The 22,040-nt window shown below is 42.6% G+C and overlaps 1 protein-coding gene across 1 annotated transcript; it reads right to left on the reverse strand.

Annotated features, from left to right (window-relative positions):
* Positions 1-5,146: 5,146 nt before the first annotated feature.
* On the reverse strand, positions 5,147-21,804 carry LOC148225220 (uncharacterized). Its single transcript, XM_088161162.1, has 4 exons — positions 21,671-21,804; positions 19,545-19,629; positions 5,853-6,158; positions 5,147-5,476 (listed from the first exon to the last, which is right to left on the reverse strand). Exons 1-4 carry the CDS (start codon positions 21,802-21,804, stop codon positions 5,147-5,149), a joined length of 855 nt encoding a protein of 284 aa, XP_088017288.1.
* Positions 21,805-22,040: the final 236 nt, after the last annotated feature.

Raw genomic sequence — 22,040 nt, forward strand, 5'->3', positions numbered from 1 at the left:
ATACAAACAACCTTTGAAAACCTTGACTTTATCCAGAGAGCCACATACAATTTGCATTTGGGAAACTGAAGTTTTCAATTCACATAGGCATCTCATTCCATAGGAATTCAACAGATTGATACCATTTTAGATTTTAAAATACTTAGGCTGTTTTCAGTGTTGTTGCCTTTTAAACCATTGTTTGGGAAACGGTTTTGTTTGTTTACGTTTGAACTCCAGATTGCTTTGCTCTGCATTTCGCTACAGTGGCAGATGTTGGTGACATTTTATAGAGCATAAATAACAGCTGTGAGCTGTGAACTCATAATTTTGTCAGGGGATCTTTCTTACAGCTTGTCAAAACAAAAGAGCAAATTTTGAGTGACAAATATATTTGTATTTGCCAGAAGTTTGTTTCAGGCATTGCTGGGTACCTGCTGTTTGCATGAAGCCAAATATCATAACCTGTAGAGGCTGCAACAACAAACTTGAAGGTGTCCTAATATGCATGATTTGTACATTTGAGAAGATGCAGAAGACTTTGCTTGGGAAGAATCAAGAGATGAACAGTGTATTGCTGTCTCAGGGAAAAACTGGTCGCTTCACATAGTTTAAAACAGACTCAAAAGAATGTTAAGGAAACTTCCCGGTCTGACTATTCTTGAGTTTCTCTGCTGGTCACACTCCCAAGGCCAGAGACTTTCAGTGCTGGGACTGAAACCCCTTCACAGCGGGTGACTCCAGTGGGAGCCTGGCTTGACTCCCCACATCTCCTACTCGCACCATCAGAGCAGGTTCGCTCACCACTTGGACCCCGGGTTTCCCATGGCAGTGTGTCAAATGTCTCGTTCCATAAAGCCATTTATTCAGGGCGCAGTAACACACAAACAGCCCGAGCTGGTGCCTTCCGAGGAGGATCCCGAGCAAAGGAATGCCGAGCTTTTATCACCTCACAATCTACCCGATCACAAGTCTCGCTCTTCCTCCCGAGTCTCTCAGTGTCCCTTCACCGGCTGTGCCGCTGCTCTTTGTGCCCTTTGCTCTGCGAAGGGTTGGCAGCTCACGGCCTCTTGTCTCTTGCAGCCAGGCCGCCTGCACCAGGTGTGTTCCTTGACAAAGTGGCCTAAGGATTTATTCATGACAAGAAAGTGGCAATCTGTGAACTAAACTTTCGGGATCGCTATTGTGACAATTGATAAAAGATTCGTGTTAATCACAAAAGCATTAGGGTTTGTATAAACCAGAATGCTAAGCTCTGAAGTAAAGCATGGACACTAGATAAAGGAAATTATATGATTAAATAATTCTGTTTAAAATCACCTTGTTATGTTATATTATGTTGTATTATGTTACATTACATTATGTTATGTTATGTTACGTTTTTCAAATAAGTTGTATCAGCTACCAGCTTGCGAAATCGGACTTCCCAAAAAGCCCTTCCTGCCTTTGTCTAATCAATACTGCCTATCCCAAAAACCAGACTCCCAGAACTTCTCTGGTGGTTATCTACAAAGACCAGACCTCCAGAACTTCCCTGGTGGTCATCTCCAAGGACCGGATGGCAATCTGTGACTGATTATCACCCAAAGGCTTTGTGAATTTGTGTACAACGAGAACCCACAGTATAAGAAGAGGCTGCAAACCGAGGTTGGGTGGAGCGTGGAGTGGGCGGTGACCCCTCATGTTCCCCAGCGCTGCTTGCTCTTTCTATATCAAATAAAGCAATCCAAAATTTTGCTGAATATCGAGACTTTTGTCTCTCATTTATAACACTATACAACAGCTGAACTCCAATACCGGATGCAAGACATTAATAAATAGCCACAAAGGTGTTTAGGTTTCTAAGCACTTTTCTGCAGCTCATGCTAAACACATACATGAACACATATTCGCAGTAACGTGCACGCCCCTGGTGCTGTGTCTTGGGCTATGACACACAGCAGACACATGAGCAGCATCTGACTTGTCTGAGGTCTGTCCTCTACAAAGAATTAAGGCATCTCATATTTTCTTCTTTCGGAAGGACTCTTCTTTAGCCTGGACTTTTTCTCTGTGGAAACTGGGCTCTTTCAGCTTTGGTCTAACATTTTTTGGGATGTTTGCCTGTATATAGAAATGTATCTTTCATATTTTCATAGATTTATCAGTCCATAATACATTAGAATTTTTAGAAGTACTGAACAAGCAGACGGGGTGTCTGTCAGACTTCCTTGGAGTCAACAAAGCAATAGGATCAAAATCAACTTTGAAACCTGTTTTAATCTGATCAATTGTCATTATAATCACTTGTCATATAAGTTCTTGAAGGCAAAACACTGAAAATTTTACTTCTTATTTTTAAAAAATCCATAATTTAAAATATTTCCGGTAATTTTGAATATATATATATATAATGGAGAAGCCAAGAAGAGATAAAGAAATCTCCCCATAGAAATGAATATTCAGATGTTGCTAAAAAATCTGTTTGTGTCTTTCTTTTTATAAAAAAAAAAAGTGGCTTCACGAGAAGGTATTTTATTTCCTATGGTGCACGTTTTCAAGATTTCAACCTTTCCAGCAGGTAAATCTGGGTGTTTCGTGTTGTAGCTGCGGGATGTAAATGCTGCAGCGAGTCCTTCCTCTCGCTAGATGGCAACGCTGCCCTCGGAACAGGGTCCTCCACGAGCCGCGTTTTTTGGGTGAAAAGTTTCCAAAGAGCTCGTTCAGTGTATGCGGATTAACTGTGCTTTGTTTGGGTCCTGCAGATGCGGCAGGTTAAACACATTCCTGTTGATTCTGTGTTAATTCCTGAGCCAATCTGGACTGCTCATTTTTGCTCCAGCCTTGCTGGTTTTTCCTGTCCACACAGTGAACAATACTGCAGAGGTTGTGCAAACCGAGTTCAAAGTTGGCTTGTCAGCACAAATAAGAAGCGTGGTTCAAGAACTGAAATAAAAGTAATATAGTCTCAAGCCCACGTGGTCTGGGTTGTTTTCATCTGTAAGATATATGGACTCTGGAGAACTGGAATTACCTCAGAGGAATGACCTGAAAGAACAAGCAATGTCTTTGCTGCAGCTGGGGAGAGAGACTGGGAGAAAGGAAAAGAAGAACAGGATGCAAGCCCAAAAAACTGCACTGGAGGAAGGGCTAAGTCCTGGGAAAAGCACAGACCAACCAAAATATTCATGAGACCTCCTGCAGAGGCCTTTTGGAACTCCTCCAAATAGGAGAGGTTCTCAAAGGTGTGATTTGTTGTTTGACCCAATGAAAAAACAAAGGAGAAATATTTGTTGAAGAGCTGAGCTCAGTTTGGAGTCATGTGCAGGTGCACTTTTCTTTAGAGCAAGATTCCAAAGACACACATAGAATTGATACTTCTTTTAAAATGCATTTTTAAGCAAATATTTGTAGCATTTCCCATACCATATTTTGACCCACATACAAGCTCACACGTGAGATCCTCCAAAAATACTCCAGTTGTTGAGGTTCAGTTCTTCTGCAGGTTCAATTTCCTTCTATCTGTGTACGTATTTGACTCCTTATCAGGAGAATGAGGGGCTTAGAGGTTAAATAAGAGTCAGGAATCATTGCTGAAAGGAAAGAAAGGGCATTAAATTGAGACTTAAAAACGGCAAAGTGAATTCATGGTGTGAAGAAAAAATTAAATTGTGTATTGCTTCTGACATAGGGTAGTTTGAGGAGATCACTGTCTGAATTGCTTGAGGTCTCAAAAGGACTACTGCTTGTCTAAACTGCTCTCTGCAGGGGGAGAATATTCTGATGCCAGCAAATCCCTTTACGAGTACTGTCTTTCAGCCATGTGGGGTACACATATTGTGTTGGTGGCTTGACACTCAAACTCTAGGTTTGTTTCTTCAAATGCCTACTTCACAGTCTGTTGTTGAGGCCTGTAGCCACTAAAAAGCTAAACAACAGCATTTGAGTCTTTATAGTAAAATCCAGTCAAACAGTAGGAGAGTTGTAAATTAATAAAAATTCACGTGTTGTGAACTGGTTTTTTTGGTTGTCTTTATTTAAATTCTGAGCTTTTAGTTTTATTTTTTTTAGGGTTTTATTTTCAAATTTCTGAGCTGCGAGTGCTGGGAGAATCTGATACAATTTATTTTGAAGATTAAGGATTCAAGGGATTAAATGGATGTGATAAACTCCAAGCATTGTAAAAGCTGACTGAAAATATTATTGGGTATCTTATAAATGGAGGAGCCCAAAATAAAACCAAGGGAATAATCGGATTCCCAAATACACATGGGGATCAGAACCTCTGGTGCTATGTCTGCAGCTACTGGTTCTTTGTGGCAGGATACCCCTTAAAGTGATGCTTATTAGCAGGAAGGGAATTCGAAGAGAAAGGAGCAGCTAGGCTGTTTTCAAGTAGAGACGAGAATTAAACGTGCTTGGGTTGGATGGAATTTTCTGAAGCTGTGTGAATGCTGAAGGAGCTGCTGCAGTAATTTGGAAGAGTACTAACGTCTGTTCTACTTAAGAGTTGGAAGAAATCTTACATGAAATGTTTTATTCCGTATTTGTGAGGAGTAAGGACCTCATTTAGAATGGATATTCTGTTCTACAGAAAGTTGCTCCTGTCTTTCTTTGCTTAGCATGAAAGGGGGTGAAGGACTTCCTAGAAATGTAGAGACATAGAAAATTAATAGAAAAAATGCTAGGCAGCCTTGTGTGTGTCTCACCCCTCTGCCTGGTAAATGACTACTTTGAGCTCCCCAGCATACACCACCCAGACGACACTTCCCCATGCCTTTGGGGGCCCCCTGGCACAGACAGACCATGATCAAATCAGAGCTTCCTTGGAAGATGGAGGCAAGAGAATACTGCCCACGATCCTCTTCCCAGCTGCCCTCCATGCTCTCTCTCTCAAGCACTGTGCTTGCACTCAGTCCTTTCATTCCGGCTGCTATGCAGCTCAGGTACAAAACCACACAATGGCTCTGTTCCCTCTCAGATGCAACAACAATAAAAAATGGCAACAATGCAGAGAAAATGTGAAATTTATTGATTTGGACTACTTCTAAGAGCCACAGCTAGGGGGTGCGAAGACTGTAAGGGAGAGAACCTTATGCCTAAGATTACATCAACTTTTGGGAACTTGAGCTCTATGAAAATCTACAGCTTCTGGAGGAACAGACTGCTGGGAACCCTATACCAAAGCCTAAGAGTGAGGGGCTTCATTAACACCTATGGGTGTTACAGTCACAGTGTCACAGTGCCCAGGCTGAGCACTGGTCATGCTTCCCCAGCAGTGACCTGGGGAATGGAGAGCCAGACTGGAGAGGTGCTGTCGAGGGGAGAAGTAAAGTCTCCTCCTCTTCCACATGCTCCATTTCCTCCGTCTCTTCTCTCCGGGCCTCTGCAAAGGGCGGTGGCAGAGGCACATCCGCATCAGGGCACGGTTGCACCTCAGCAGCTGGAGCAGCTTCTTGGAGCAGTCGTGTCCCTGGCAGCCTGTCCCTGGAGAGTCTGAGGCGCTCTGGTGCTTCTCCTGGAGGGCACAACACAGGAGCCTGATGCAAAAGGGCAGAGGGGCCTCAGGGGGCTGAGTCCTCTCAGGCTGGCTTTGGCCCCTGAGGGAGACACTCGTGCCTGGCTGGGCTGCCCCAGGCGGACGCTCTGCCTGGTGTCCCTGGGGCTCAGCCTCGGCCTGTTTCCAGCCCAGGGGCTGAGTCCATCCCGCTGCCTCGAGGCCTTAGGCAAAGGGCTGCCCAAGAGGCCCAGAACCCTGGGGACCTGCCCAGGTTTTCTCCTCCATGGAGGCTCTCAGGTCTCGCCTGACACCATCTTGGCCCAAGGCCTTTGACAGCTCCCGGTCCCACCCCCCCAGCACCATCCCACCTGCCTGACTTCCCTCCCTCCCTGACCTTTCCCCAGCGTCTGCTCAGCCACCAGCTGAATGAGACTCCCATCAGCAACACATCCAGGGCTGTGCAACTCCAAGAAAGCAGCACCACGTGCTCCAAGGGGGCCATTCCTGGGCACACATCCTGCTCCTCCAGGGCCTTGGCAAACACAGCCGAAGTGCCCGTGTCCATGGCAAGACAGCTGGAAGTGTCCAGGGGACAGTCCAAGATCGCGATCAGCGCAAGTGTCAGGAGACAAGGGAAGAAGCTGTGGCCAGCCATGGTGCTGCTGCTGCACACCAGCTCCACTCTGGCCTCACTGTGCTCCTCCCACGTTCACCCGGGCCCTGGTTGCTACTGCACTGTGCCCCGAGCTGCGATGTCACAGAAGCATGGCATCCAGTTGTCTTCCACCATGAGAGACCACAACATCCCATCCCTACCACGGCAACTACAGCTCAGCACTGAGTTCCACGCCCAGGATTTCCTTTCCTGGGCACTTCCAGCTGTGGGGATTCCACCCTGCCCTGGGCAGCCCATTCCAATATGGAATGCCCCTTTTCCAGGAAAAAGTTCTTCCTAATGTCCAACCCAAATGTCCCTTGGTGCAGTTTAAACCTCTTCAGAATATCTGCTCTCTCTTGTCCTTGCCCACCTCTGAGAAGGCTGGCATTGCCTTGTCTGTAAGTTTCTCCTGTAAGCAGGAGTAGAGGCTGTGCCAAGGAGTGCTGCTCAACCTTTGTGCCATTGCAAGGGCCTGCTTTCCTTATTCTTTGTATATTTGCATTAAAGAAGAAAGCATCCCTTCAGGAAAGAACTCCTCTGTGTAACAGGTACTTGGTACAAGAAAAGGTGTCCATAAATAGACCAGGAAAAAGACTGAGGCTGGAAAATTGAAGCAGACCAGTAGCTGTCTGAAGTACGGGCTTCTGGAAGAGCTTTTCAGTCAGCAGTGCCTCGAGTTTTAAGATGGAGCTGCTGCAGCACATGAAAGGCAGTTCTGTGATGTGGCTGCTGTGGCAGCAGGGCAATCTCAAGGCATCCTCAAGTACTGTAGCCCTCCAAGCAGTGAATGGGACTCAAAAGGGACAGAACAGTCTCTGAAGGCTAGGACTGGATCCATGCCCAGGGACCAAGAGCAGGGAGGGAATGAGCTCAGGCAGCCAGCTGAGACAGGTCTGAGGAAGTGTGTCAAGGAAAGCAACACCAACCTTGGGCGTGAGCCAAAGCATCTGTAGCACCTCAAGAGGAATTCTTAACAGAGGAGTGCAACAAAAGAAGAGGTTCAGCTCCCAGAGATCTGGTGAGCTGGAGTGCACTCTGTGTGGGCTAAGAGGTAGGAATGGCGCTCAGTCAAGGGTGGCCCTGCTTGAGGCTCCCCAGCAGTGGCAGGGATGTGCCCTGGGGCTTGGTTCCAGCAGCTGCTGGAGCTGGAGCCACATACAGAGCCCTACGAGGAAGGATGGAGTTTCTCAAGCCTGCTGGAGTTTCAGGTTGTGCATGGTGTCTATGCCTGGGGCTATCACTGGTAGGGACCTCCTCAGTTGTGGGACACATCTTGTATTTGAGGCCCTGAGCCACTAGTGGACTGACCTGTGCAAGGCAGAGAGCAGGCTTTAGAGCATTCAGAAGGAGGAGGAGGAAACAGGAAGGATCTTCCCAGAGACTCTTTTAAGAAAGGTCATGTAGTGGAAACAGGAAAGGAGTACTCACAAGGATGGCAGGATGAGGAGGACTTGACCCTTTTCTTTCCTTCTCCCATGTCCATTGTCTTATTTGAAGTGGTTTGACACAAATACATAAAGGATGGAAGAGAAAAAGAAGGAATTACAAGTCTAGGCTCAGTCTGGAAAGTCTGAGTTTGCTGCACTGACTGACATGGAAATATCAGCTGTGCCCTGGCAGGCGTGAGTGCCACCCATGTCCTGAAGTGTATCCGTGTCAGGCCTAGAAACACTGACCTGGCAAGAGAAGGGATTGTCCCTCTCAGCCCTTCACTCAAGTGGCCTCACCTTGGATATTGTGTGTATTTTTGGGTGCTAAAACAGAAGGAAGATATAAAGTTGTTGGAGACCTCCTAGGGCAGGACTAAAAGGATAGTGAAAGGCCTTGAGGGGAAGCCGTATGAGGAGCTGCTGAGCCAAAATATCTCTTAGCTAAGAGTACTGGGGTTTTGGGTGTGACTGGTTCCTGAGAAATCCTGTATTTATAAGAGCCTGGGCACTTTTTTGGACAACCTAGTTTGATGCTCAGGGCCAGCAAGTAATCCCTGCTGGTTTTTTTCCTACACAATCATTGCAAAGCAATGAATCACCATCACTAGTAGTCCGTGATCTATAAGCAGTCTGGTATGTAGCAGAAGCCTTTTATTTTTATCTTGCATTTAGTAATAGATTCAGTCTGACATTTATCTTACCATTTAAAAAGGATAGGAGAAAGCAGCTACCCGGCCAAGGACACAGATTCTCCTTGTTCTTATGTTTGTGAAGGAGAGGTATCTTCCTTGACACCTACTCTCTACATGGCTGTTATCGTTTTATGTACCACAGCTTAGGTGCTCACTGGATGCGATGAGAGAGCACTGAAGAAGATTTGCACGTGGCTAGGGCAGGGACCTGTGTCTGTGAGTGTCAGCAGCATCCAGGACAGAGCAGGCGATGTACCCATCAAGAACAATGCTGTGGGGTTTCACTGCAGCACAGCCACAGGCTGTGGCTGTGGTTGCCCCAAGTAGCTGTAAGGAAAGTATATCGTAGAGTTGCTCCAAAAAATACCATGACTGCCTAGATGTTGCTCACTGTTAATCTGGATGCCAGACTGTGATGTGGCTTTGTGGGACATGCAGATGGAGTTAGCCTAAATGAAATACCACCTTCAGAGAGAAAACACAGAAATTGTTTTTTGGGGTTTGGTAGGAATTTGAATTACTGACATCCTCTGATGAAAACTGTGGTCTGACTAAAAAAGAGAGGAAAAAGTGTGTAATATTCACTGCCAAATCATTCCTATTAACAGTAAAGCACCACTTCTGATATTGGTTTTGGTAGTTCTGGTACTGTGCCTCTGTCTAGAGAGGGAATGAAGAGGGCTGAAGCAGTGTCAAGTTAAACACCTCATATGGAAGAAAAGGAAAAAAACAAGATAACTATTGGAGTAATACTGTACTACTAGCTGTTATACAGAGGGCAGTAATTTAGACCTATTAAGAATATCATTAGAATTATTTGGAAGAATAAGAATAGTCATGATGTTCACAGAAACTATGAGGTCCTTTTTCTTCAATCTGGATTGCTGTTACACCAGAATGAGAGATGAAGAGAATAGTCTCTGCCTCTTCCTGACTGTGGGATAAAAAGAAGCCAATCTCTTGTAAGGTACACATCTTGAGAGGCTGTAGGGTGTCACTTTTCTCAAGTGGCCTGTAAGTTGCCATCATACCCTGAGTAACCAATGAATCAAAATTCCCCTGACTAACTGAGGGCAAAATTTGAGGAACGAGTCAGCCAGGACACATTTTAGAGACTGTCACAGACCCAGTAATGTTGCACAACTTACACTTATGGCTTACTGAGAAAGTCTCCCCTTTCTTCACCCCACTCCCCTTTCTGCTTCCACCCAGGAGCTCTAATCCTGCTGTGGTTAACAGCTTGTCTTGGGGAAAAACCCTCATTGGTAAAACTGCAGCTCTTCACACATCTGAATTTCCAGTGAACCAAATGGGATTTATTTCTTCAGGCTTCCAGGCTCAAATGAAGAGCCATAGTCAATCCTACCAATGGAGCAGAGGTTCTGCAAACCTTGGGAGCAGTTAAATGGAACTGCCAGGAGGGTGATCTGGCCGGATAAAAACTATTTTTGCCTTTTTATGGGAGATTTTTATAATTTCTGATCTGTGCTTTGTTTAGGTCACACAGGCTGCATGATACAGGCAGCAGTAATCCAGCATCTTAGATTGACAGTAATGTGTCTGTGATGGAAAAATGAACTCTGACCCCTGAGGAAAAGCATTATTCCATAATCTTGCTAAGGCAGTGGAGGGGCTGTGTTAAACCAGCTGTGCTCCTTGACAGAGCTGACTTTTCTGGAGGGTCTGCAGGATGCCTGCCCTGCATCTCTCCCGTGGCACAGCAGCACCTGGGGCTGGGTACAGATACTGCTGTGAGAACAGAGACCACACTGCTGAGCTTCTGACCACATTGGCTGATGCTGCTTTTTAGTGGTTATAAAATCACAGTTCCAACTGTAATCTCAGATGTGGGCAGGATTTATCATGGAAACAATTGGATTTTGGCTGCCTTGATGAATAATATCTCATTTTATGAGAAAGTTGCATCAGAAACCAACAGCTGGTTGATTTACCACTGGAAAATGTAAACTAATACTGTTGATATAAGAAGGACATCACCAAGAAGTCATGACTTCTATACACTGTTGAAGTAGATCTGAATTATTGATTCTGTCAATAGTTGAAGTGCCAATTTTAGATAATATTTCCCCACCACAAAAGGGAGAAAATACCTATTAGATTCTTTAGTATCATTTCTTCTGATATTCTTGGCTGTGTGATTTGATATCTTCTGTCTCCTTTCTGTACCAAGACAACAAAACTTGGGTAGATTAAAATATTGATCATACTGAATTTTAATTCTACTCAGTTTAAACCTAATCTAGAATACTTTTGCATTTTTGACTTGGACAAGAATGAATTTTTGAGCCAGTCTGTCCAGCCACAGGCATGCAAATTACTCACTCACACGAGAGAGAGATCCTAAGAGTGAGAGCATGCCAAGAAGGCTTTTCTCTAAAGTATCTCGGATTTTACACAGAAACTCTCTGCACTGGTCCTTCCCTCCCATTACTTGTTCTATGTGCTGTAAATAAGAAGACGATTTTAAGTGAGGAACCTATGAAAGGCTGAGCATAAGGAGGGACCTTTCATGCTTCTTCACAGCATCCTCAGGCAGCAGTTTGGTGCCACCTCTTGGAGACACTCGTTTTCCACTTCCTCATTTCCTGGGCTTTCAGCCTGTTCCACATCCATTTGTACCAGAGAGGATGAAGAACTGGAGTGCCACATTTATGGATAATTGAATAGACCCCTCGTCTAACTTGTGGACTCCTCTAGATAATGAAAAATTGAAGTCTTACTGAATTTAAAAGATTTTCACTCTAAGAAAGCTTAATAGATTTTAAATTCAGACCTAGTAATTCTTTGGAAATTTCTGTCTTAAGATAGGAAAGTCATGGCAGGTGTTTCCCAGCTAGTTATTCTGCAGATAACTTCTTTTGTTGGGGTTTTTTGTTTGTTTCCTCCAGAGAGCAGTAACTGCAATGTATGGCAGATTTCAGGGCACACTGTTCTCTTCATGATGAATTATTTATATAGCCTTCTGACTATAAGGCAGCATCCCCTTGTCAAGCAATGTAATACATCACGCCCTGGGACAAAAACACCGTACTGCCTTGAAAGCAGAAGGGAACACTGTGTTGGTAGGACATGCTAATCTCTAAACTATAACTGCAGTAGGACAAAGGAATCTGCATTCCTGTTACAATAGTAGTGGGGGTTTTAATCATTGTAGTGACAAGAGTAAGATAGACTTTGGATTAAACAATAAAGGGAGAAAATGCCTAATAAGAAGAAAAATTGATCCCAAGCCATGGGGACAGCCTACTATAGTAGAGGAATTAAACAGGTTAGATGAAATGTCAGGTGTAATCATGCACTGAGTGTGATGTAATCCAGGGGGGTGACCCAATCTCACTCTCTCTTCATGATCTTATTATCCAGGGTCCTATTGTGGACCAGTGCTTTTACCACATCAACTGATTTCTTAATTTTGTGCAAGGTTGTATCATTAGCATCCGTTATTTGGTGCTTTGGGTTTGGATATAGAAAAATGTCACAGGCAAGGACAATGTGTTCTATAAAATGTATATGCATTGTCTTTTATGAATCTTGCAGCAGAAAATCTTTTCAGCCTTTGTAGTGAGATACCAGTTGCCCAAAAATGTGACAGGTACCATGTCACCCTTCACCTTGGTGAGCTGAAGGGATGGATCAGCTGGGAAAAGTCCACAGACTGCATTTGAGATAATGTTTTAACTGGAGATAAATAAAGGTAAATCCTGGATATCTACTAAGTTTTCTACCCTGAGTATTGTTTTGCTGGAAATGCAAAATGTTTTACTGGAAATGCACAATGACAAAATCCTGATGAAAGTGGTGAGTGTCACAGCACAAAAGAATACCTGGAAGGGTGGAAGATGAGACAATCTTGCTTGAGAAGAGGTAGCAGCAGGTTGTTTCAGTGGTGTGGAGTGTGTAGGGGAATGCCAGAAAACTATTTCCACACAGACTTTGAGAAGAGAAAATGATCAAAGGAACATAAAATTACTGACTTCAGTTCTGGTTCTACACAAGGAAATTTTCTGGTTTCAGTTTTTATTCTGCACTGCTCTACCTTTACCTAATATTTGAAGCTTTGGTAAAAGTATGTAAACTAAATCTTTACTGGATGCATGAACCTGGACTTGGGCAGCATGTCACGTTTAATGGGATCACTGTCTGCAAATCCAGTCTCAGCAACTGATCACAAGTCATAGGATTTCTACTTCACCACAGGAACTGGCAGAAAACAAAAAGGAGGAGGAAATTAAGAAAACAGCTCATCCTGCAGATAGGCTGTTGAGAAAATAACCACGATGCCACAGACAGAAGCAAGCCTTTGCTGAGGCTCCAGAGGTTTGCATCTTCAGCTAGTAGGAACTTGCCAGCTTGAGTGGAGTTACCTTGATATAAAGGTAAAGAATGTTTCTGCCAAATTAACTGATGGAAGGAAAAACAACCTCCTGCCACATACATACCATTTCATACAACATTTTTCTACACTTGTGTTATGTTTTTGCCAATTGAAGTCTTTCCTTGGGGCTGCTGGGCTTAGAGAATTTGTCCTTTTATTTACCCAAAGAAGAGATGCATCTTGATGGTAAAAATACAGACTTCTCTACATTGCCCTACCATTGCTGGGGTTTTTTAACCATTTTCTGGGCAGACCATATTTTAATTTCTATAATGCATTACTCTTTGTCTATATGCAGTGTTTCCATCCAACGGGTCAGTACTAGTCACAGCAGTAACTTTAGTGATGTGAATGTTTGCCCACAGGAATTGCAGTCCTAAATTAACAGTGGTCACTGAAATTACTTGCATGAAAAATATAAATGCTGAAACAAGAGGTGGTGTCAGGAAAACCTGAGATGTGCTTTCTCTGAAGACATGTTCTTAAAATACCTGAAAATATTCAAATAACCTCAAGTAAAAGTGTTGCAAGATTTCTACACATGCTTCCTTGCTCTTATGAGAAACTTGTTAATCTTAAAACCTGTGAAAAATATGCATATTTTCTGTGTTCAGCATAATTTCATATTTCTATGTGTGGGAAGGAAGGTAGAAGATTAAATAACTTTGCTGGAGGCAATTAAAACAGAGGGAAAAACTACCACAAACCCCAAATGAGGAGAAAAATCCTTAAAGTTTCACTGAAGCCAGCCAGAGAGTTGGAGAAAGAAATCCCTATGAAGCATGAAATCTGCTTTTGTCCCTGTACTTTACAGTGACACCAGCTTCACAACACACAGAGTAGTGCACTGCTTGGGATACTGTGTGGCTCTTGCCTTGGTGAATGCTGAGAGACAATGGATGCCTTTCCTGTGCTAGCCTTAATTCTCTCTCTAAGCTCCAGCTAGCATATTTTCTCACTCAGGAAAGTCGGCTGACAAGAAGGCTGTCCTCTAGATGGTGCCTGCCAGGAGGTAGTCACAGCAGGTGGGGGATAACAGCAGTGAGATGTCTGGGGACAGAGTATTGATCAGGAGTAGACAAAGCTCTTGTTTGACCACAATTCTGAGCTGCCTCTGCTCTGAGCTGCCTTGCCCTGTATTCTTTAGCAACCTTTGGGCTAGCCATTTATTTGTCTTGAGAAACATGGGGAATTATTCTTTAAATTTTTTTGGTCACACTGATGCCTTGTAACTTCCCAGAAAGGGCTTTTATAGGTTTATTTGAATTTTGACTGTGCTTGACTTAACTGCAATCAATTATTGCATTAGCAATGAAACAAGCTCAAGTTAAAAAAAAAAAAAAAAAAGAAAAAGAAAAAAACACCCAACCGTTGTAAGCTTTTATTAAACACTCATTGTCTGCGTCCAATGTTCCCACATTGATTGTGACCACACTGGCAGGAAATCTCCATGCAAGGTCACTCCAGCAGTGGCTGGGAGATAAATCCAGTGCCTGAAGGAGGAGAGAAGCAGAGCCCTGTGCACAGCAAAAGGACAAACTTCACACATTGTAAAGGCATGCCCTTTTGTGGGTTCTTTCTATTGAATGCCAAAAAGAAGTGGTAGCAGCACTGACTGGTATTTTCAGGGGAGCAGGGGATTTATTACTTGCAGAACTATGCAGTGCTGCAGTCAGTAAAAAATAGATAACTTCTTTGATTTCCTGCTGTCCTGTGTGTTTATTCTGCCTCATCCAACAGCTCAGCATTATTTGCAAGGATGCTACTAACCCTGAATGATTCACTCATGACAGCTCTATATTTTTGCACTCATCTTTGCAACAGTGTTGTGATGTACTGAGCAACCAGGCTTTGTAAAAGACCATCATCCCCTTTTTTGTGTGTTTTTTTCCCATTCAACTCTAAAACTCTTGTCTTGTGTTTCCTACCCTTTTTCCAACTTTTCCAAGTTTCTGCTGTGCATTCAAAGGGACATGCCTTTTAAAAGACTTTGAGAATGACCTTGCTTTCTGTGAGAATGACCTTGCTTTCTGGGGAGAGTCTGCTTATCCAGTTATGCTTTTAAATTAATTTCTGCACTATGATGGTTTTCCTAACTGTCACCTATTCAAGCTAAGCCTGGGATTTTCTCATCAATATACTTTGATTCTGTCTTAGGCCAATGCAAGTCATACATTTGGAGATTGATCCACTAATTTTCTGAAATTGAGAGGACTTTTTAATAGATGTACTAATCCAGCCCCGCCTGAATGAGCCACAATAAAACACAACAGAACGGCCAGATACATTGTTTACTTGTACACATGGAACAGAAGTATTCTTTTAAAAGGATTCCACATTTCCAGTCTATCTCCTGCGTGCAAGCAGCGTGGGACCCTGTGGATGGGCCAGCGCCCTGTTCACGCTGCTAAGGAATGCAAATCAGAGCTGCTTCTGTAGACTTGGAAAGATTAGATGCAATTTCCATATTACAAGTGAGAAAATGCAAACATGCATTCAAAGATTCAGTGTCAGGGCTTCATAATAGAAGTTCTTGGCAGTTTGTCATCTTAAATGCCCTTTAGATAAAGGGTAAGGGCTAAAAATTAATGTGACCTTTTCCTTCTCCCATCTAGATCTAGATCTGTGCCTATTTAGGGAGTGTGCATGTGCCTGGAATGAAAACAGCTTACCTCTGGAAGAGCATGTTAAAACTATGGTGCTAGAAGCATTCTAAGAAATCTTAAACTCATACTTGAATCAAACTGCTCTTTCTCACGATCCACAAAACTCACAGCTTGACAGTGAAATTCTACAGCTTATGTAAATACAAAAAAATCTCATTGGCAGGTGTTGCAGCTCACGAGTGGATATATATAATCTTTACTCTTGTAAAGACCTCATGAGTCAAGCAGGACCCAAATCTTTAGAACAGTGTTGGTTTAATTTTCATGTAGTTATATTGGAGGTTCTTTATCTGAACTTTTTTTCACAAAGTGAACCACAGATTGCCTTGCCTTCAGCTCCCTTGCTAGACCACAGGATCAGAAGTACTTGCTCACAAAAGAGGTTGCTTATACTCTAAGCATCTCACAGTCTCTATGCATATATGCCAAAGTGGGTCTATAGCTGCTAATGGTAGCTGCACGGTAGTGACTAACAGAGTAGTGTGAGGAAAGCCTCATGGTTAGTCAGTATGAAATGGGATACAGTCCACCACTGTAATTGCCTTAGAGCTTTCCTCTGACATCCATTGCAGTGTCCTCCCACCCCACCGGACTGAAGAATTTAAGTCAATCTGATTTCCTTTGAAGTAGCACATGCCTGGGGCTGAACCCAGACCTCCAGTTGCTGATTTATGCACATGCATGCTTTGCTTTTGTTATGCTCTAATCAGATTGGCAGCATCTCCTCAATTAGAAGTGATCAGCAGCAGCAGGCATGGGTAAGGAGGTTACATCTAGATGGCAGTATTACTTCAGAAGAGCTTTAAAAGTAATCCCAGTTCTGCATGGACTGAGCCTGATTGACCTTACTTAGGAGGAGAACATGCCAAGAACTTATCTTGTACTACCCGTTAGTAAGCTTCAAGGTTTCTTGGACCTTAGAACAGTCATTTTATGTCTTTACAAACCTGTTCCACCTGTCTGCAGCTTGTCAATATTTATCCTGTGGCTTATTACATTCCCAGGCCTCATAAAAGGCATTGATTTGTTTTGCTTAACCATTTCTCTGACTGTTTGTCTCCTAGTGTAAACCATGATGTGATATTAAATTACACCAGAATAGACTTACAGTGCTGCATTCATTATATATAGATACACACATACACACATATATATATAGTATATTCATGCTAATATCTTAATAGACCATTTTGGAAATGGCAAACATCACTTAATACTTCTGTTTAATTTTTACTTCCATCTAAAGTCTGTGAACAAGTGATAAGTATTTCTTATTCTGAGAGTATATGAATCCCTGCCAAATATTGTCTGCCTTCTGGTTTATGCTTTTAAAGAGCAAGTCTCATATTAGCATCTGGAAAAGCCCCTGTGGTCACAGCTGTACCATGCCATTGCTATTCTTCTCAAGCACTGCAGAGCCCTTTGAAGTGTTTCAGCAATGTCCTATGTTATTCTAAACCTCTGCAAGCTTGATGTGTACCTAGATTCAGATAGGCAGATCTGCCTTTGGGTTTTGAGCCCAGGATATGCCCCCTCCTGCTTTTAGGATGTGTATGTTGGCTTTATTTTTGGTCCTATATTTCTCCTAAAGCCAAAGACATCCAGTCTTCGTTGTCTGGCTGTTGACTCCATGTCTTCCTTCAGGCCATGAGACAAGACAAGCAGATCTTCACACCAAACCATGAAATCCCATTTTTGCAGTGCCTAGCCTTAGCATGAAATTCCCACCAAAGGTCAAATGAAGATATGTGTGTGGCAGAGTAAAAGTTATGATAACACAGGAGGCTGTTCAGATTTGCAAAGAGCAGGTAGAGCAGGTTCAGAGACCGTGTGTGTGTTCTGTGAGGTGCACATATAATACAAGGCTGTCCTTGGCTACAGCAAGTGTTTTATTGCTCTGTTGTACTTCCCTAGAAGAGGTGCTCTTTATAAAGGATTTTTAAAAGCAGTCCTTGCTGTGCTGTCCCTTCTTGTGTGTGCAATCAAGAGTTCCCCTCAAACTTATTATAGCTCATATTTTGTCACTTTTCAGGTCCAAATTCCGCCACACCTCCCCTCCCTCTAGCTTCTTCTGCCCAAACAGGATTGTTCTGATCAGTCATTATTTACTGAGTTTCATCCTTTTTGTTGGGTGTTTTTACTTCCCTCTGAAAATGGGCTTCAGTCTCCTTTTATCTCAGTTGAAAGTTTATTCATACCTACCCTACTGCCAGTATTTCAAAATCAGAAGTCTTCCTCACTTGCCTTTCTAAAGAGGAAGGGTCAAACCCTCAGCAAACTACTTTCATTAACGTCAGTTTTATGTAACCAGCGTTAACTACAAAAATGTACAAAGATATTTCTGGAGATATAGGAAGAGCCTGTGTTTCAATGAGCTGTTTGACATTCTCTGAAACAACAAAGTTATTTATCAGATGCTGTATTTTTATAAATCTATATGTATGTGTGTGGTTTTGCTATGTCCTATGTCAAATTATAATATGTATTGATGTGTATATTATCTCTGAGGGAAGATAAAACTCTGTTGATCAGCAGTGTTTTCCTTTTCAAGTCTTGCTAAGATCAGGAAATTAAGAGTGACTCCAATGTAAATAGCACTGAGAGTCAGCAGAGCTGTGCTCCCATGGGTCTCATTAGCTTCTTTAGCATGAGGACACAACCTTTTTCTCCTGATCCTTAAAGTTAAAAATGTCATACCCCTAGTATGACAACAAAAGAGTGGGGAGTCTTATATAACTCTTTCTTCTTTCATTGACCCTATGAAGATTATGAAAATAAAACCTGCAGATGGAAACTCATATAATGAAAAGAGTAACTAATATTCAGCAAATTCAATTTTTTTACTCACCAGAGTTTGAAATTTTATTTTATGGTTTTTTTTTTATTTTTCAAAGCATCTGTTCTGAAATGTTTTTGAATAGACCTAGGAAAGCTTCTCCAGGGGTTATTTAGGTTATTTTAGGTTAGGGTTTATTTCCCCCACTGGTATTGCAGTTTGCTAGCAGCACCTGCCAATCATCAGTAAAAAGGGCCCTAACTTTCTGAAAACTAAAAAAATGCAAGCTGAAATTGCAAATGGACCCTGAGTTCACTACAAGTGCTGCTCCTATCCTGTGTCCTAAGCTGGAAAATATGGATTGCTTGTTTCACGTAGTTTTGAATAAAAATAAGTATTTTGCTGGCTATAATAGGCCACAGTCATAGAGGCCTTTCCTAAATACGTCTTTTTCAGCATTCAATCACAAGCTTTAGGCAAACCAGGAACTCTCTCCATCTATGGGTGTCCTGTGACATGGGTGTTTGCCTTTGGGAGTTTCTGGAGTGGATCCCCAGGCTGTACACATGATTCCATGTTGCCTGTGTAGCCCCAGGCATGAAGAAAAGCTCACTCTAGTGTGAGACCTACAGACAATGATGTGAAATTCCCCAGGCAAAGGTCTATATTTTTTTATATATGTACACACATTGACATGTTTCTTGTTACATATACATACATACCTGTATATGGCACATAGCACTGCTACAGTGTGAATGCTTTATTTTTTTTAATTTTCATACATAATTTAATGTATTAATGTACTGATTACATTAATAGTGTTGTTGCTTTATTACTATATAATTATTTCTATATTGTGTGTGTTTTTATATATAGCAAAGCAGTGCTAATTTCTTCCACAACTGGGAGCTGTTTCAGTGTCTAGACTGAGTTTCTGTCAAAGGTTAATGCATTGGGGGTTGGGAAGATGGGGAGGTGTTAATGCGGGGTTTGGGATTTTTTCTTTTTTCACTTCAGAGGGTGGGTGAGCACTGCTGATCCATGCTGCTGGATACAGTTTAAGAACTTCTAAAGATCAAGCCTTCAGTCAAACTAGGTTTCTGTGTTTTCACCCCTGTAGCAAAAGAGTGATATACTAATTCTCAGTATAAAAAAATCAAGAGGCTGTGGTCTGATAAAGAAGCGTAATTGAATTTTAATGACAAAATAAAAAAATCATCCAAGGCTTCCTGATTAACGAAACAGATACATTTTCATCTGCCTCAGCAGATAACACAAAAAATAACATGGATTTCTGTATTAGGTTTTCAATTTGTCTTGTTGGCAGACTATACCCCTGTTTCCCTTGCTGCTGGTACAGACCTGGCTGCTGCTCCTCTTGTGTGTGAAGTCACAGGTGTCACAGAAAAGGTTGACACAGTCACCTCTATCTGCAAGGCAATATAATTTGAACCAATTCAGCAGTCACCCTCTGTTTATACTCCACAGCAAAGATCCTCAAGCAGTCTTGAGTGCTCACCCTCTTGAGAGGATTGCTGCCCTTCTCCCAGTACCTGTAAAAACATGAGCAGAAAAACAATTCCCATGTTTTAGCATATCCTAAAAAGTGAGCAGGGGGTTGAAGGGGAGGTGTGATATTCAAAACACTGGCTCAAATGAGAGCATGTAAGCAGAGACAAACCCTAGCTAGCCATAGATAACATACCTCAGCTTCTCATTAGCTGCCTGTGGATGGTGTTGGGAAAACAAATCCTTACTTTGCCCAGAGGCTTGAAAGGTTTTCTCTTTTACTATTGTATTGTGGATGTTCACTTTGATTTGTGCTCCCATTGAGCAATTTACCTCTGCTAATGACCTAATGAGATGAAAAGGATTTATCTAAGCATAATTCATGATGTTGGATAAGGGACTCTGGTTCAGTACCACCAGCTGTGTCTACATCTTTCTGGGTGTTGCTAACAGAGGATATCTCTGGAGATGATGGCAGACAATCCTGTAGCAATTTCTGTGATGATAAATCCTATGTTAACCTACAGTACTGTAAGCATCCAAACTCTGCAGATTTTCTTTCCTTTTGAAATGCAAGGAAAGGCCAACCTGTGTGTCTCTATCCTTTCTTTGGTAGCAGGGACTTTTTACTATGCTCACATTGGGCAAGGGAGCAGTTCACCAATTAAAATGTTTTAGTGCCTTCCTTTAGTCCAGTAGAAGACAACCCATACCACACACCCAAGTGTCTGTCCTGCTCCGAGTGTACATGCTTTCTAGATTTGCCTTCTTTTGAGAGGTCTTTGACAGTGCATTTGTTTGACAGCAGAATGTATGTGATTTGCAGTTTTCTCAGCCATATTCATTCATCTTGTTTATAGCCTTTTTATTAAGGGTAATTTATGAAACAAATAAAAATTAATTTAGACTTGTTAAACTGTAGAGAACTGCCAGGATGAGACTATTACCTGAACTCTGAAGAAAGAAAAACTCATCAGCTATGCATATTTGAAGGTCTTAACAATCCCAGGATTAGTTCATTTTTTATGTACAGAACAGTAGGGTTTTTTTAATCCAATGGCCCAGTCCTACCAGGGCAACTGATATGTTGTGTCTCATCCTTCTAATGGCATTAAATTTATGGGTAACACCTCTCCTGCCCCACTGTTCCTGAGTTTTGTATCCATCTAGAAGCACAGACTTTCCTCAAGTCTGTCTCACTGCTCTGCAGGTTTCTCTGGCAGGATAGCAGTTGTATGGTTGGTCACACATCATTTTCTGTTTATCATTACAGTGAGGGACACGGGCACAGATTAAGCTTTATTCTTGTTATCACATGAGACCTAAATTCTCATGAGAAGCACCATGTTGACAGCATCTGAGGTGCTTCTTCAGCCATGTGGTGCTACAAGACCACTTTGATAACAGAATTACAAGCTGAAGATGACCTCCTTGATAAACAGTCTCAGCAGGAATAAATCCCAGCCCATTTTGCTGTACTACAGCTTTGGAGAACTCCCCTGCTGAAGATATACAGCTCATGGTGTCTACCTTGACTGAGGTAGAAATGGACTGTGGTTAGTCTCTACTAAGTTCTTCCAGAGAGCTATTTTGTTTTGAGAAACACATCTTTTATTAAAACAATACCATTGGAAAGACAGTCTAAAATTCTATATGGGAACAGCCTGGTTTTATAGGAATTTGAAAGCTGATTCACCACTTGAGTTGCACAAGGAGCTGTGAGGGAGGTTTGTAAGACCCCGAGCAATATACATCTGTACTGATTCAAGATAAAACTTTTCTTGATGTGCAAGCTGGGAATCATAGAATGGCCTGGGTTGGGAGGGACCTTCACCTGGTTCTAACCACCCTGCCACGGGCAGAGATACCTTTCACTAGACCAGGTTGTTCAACTCTGAGTCATTCACCACAACCCTCTGGATGCAACTGTTCAACCACTTTCTTCTCCCCTAACAGTCCACTCCTCAAATCCATCTCTCTTCAGTTTGGAGAGAAGGATGCTCTCCTGGATGGACAGTGACCATGTCAAAGGCATTACAGAAATCCAGATAAATTACATCTGTAACTCTTCCCTTGTCCACTGACACAGTTACTCCATCATAGATGGCCACTGGGTTGGTCACAGAGGACTTGCTCTTAGTGAAGCCATGATGGCTATCTTGAATCACGTTGCCATTCTCCATATGCTGTAGTGTAGCTTCTAGGGGGATCTGTTCCATGATCTTCCTAGGCACAGAGGTGAATCTGACTGGTCCGTGGTTACTAGGGGTCTCCTTTCTACACTTTTTAAAGATGGGTATAGTGTTTCCCCTTTTCCAGTCACCTAGGACTTCACCTGACTGCCATGCTTTTCAGGTAGCATGGAGGGTAGTTTGGCAGCTATGTCAGCCAATTCCCTCAGGACTCTGGGATGTATCTCTTGAGGTCTCATAGACTTACATACATTTAGGTTCCT

The sequence above is a fragment of the Sturnus vulgaris genome, chromosome 1 (genome assembly GCF_052056855.1).
Source record: "Sturnus vulgaris isolate bStuVul1 chromosome 1, bStuVul1.hap1, whole genome shotgun sequence".
Taxonomy (NCBI): Eukaryota; Metazoa; Chordata; class Aves; order Passeriformes; family Sturnidae; genus Sturnus; species Sturnus vulgaris.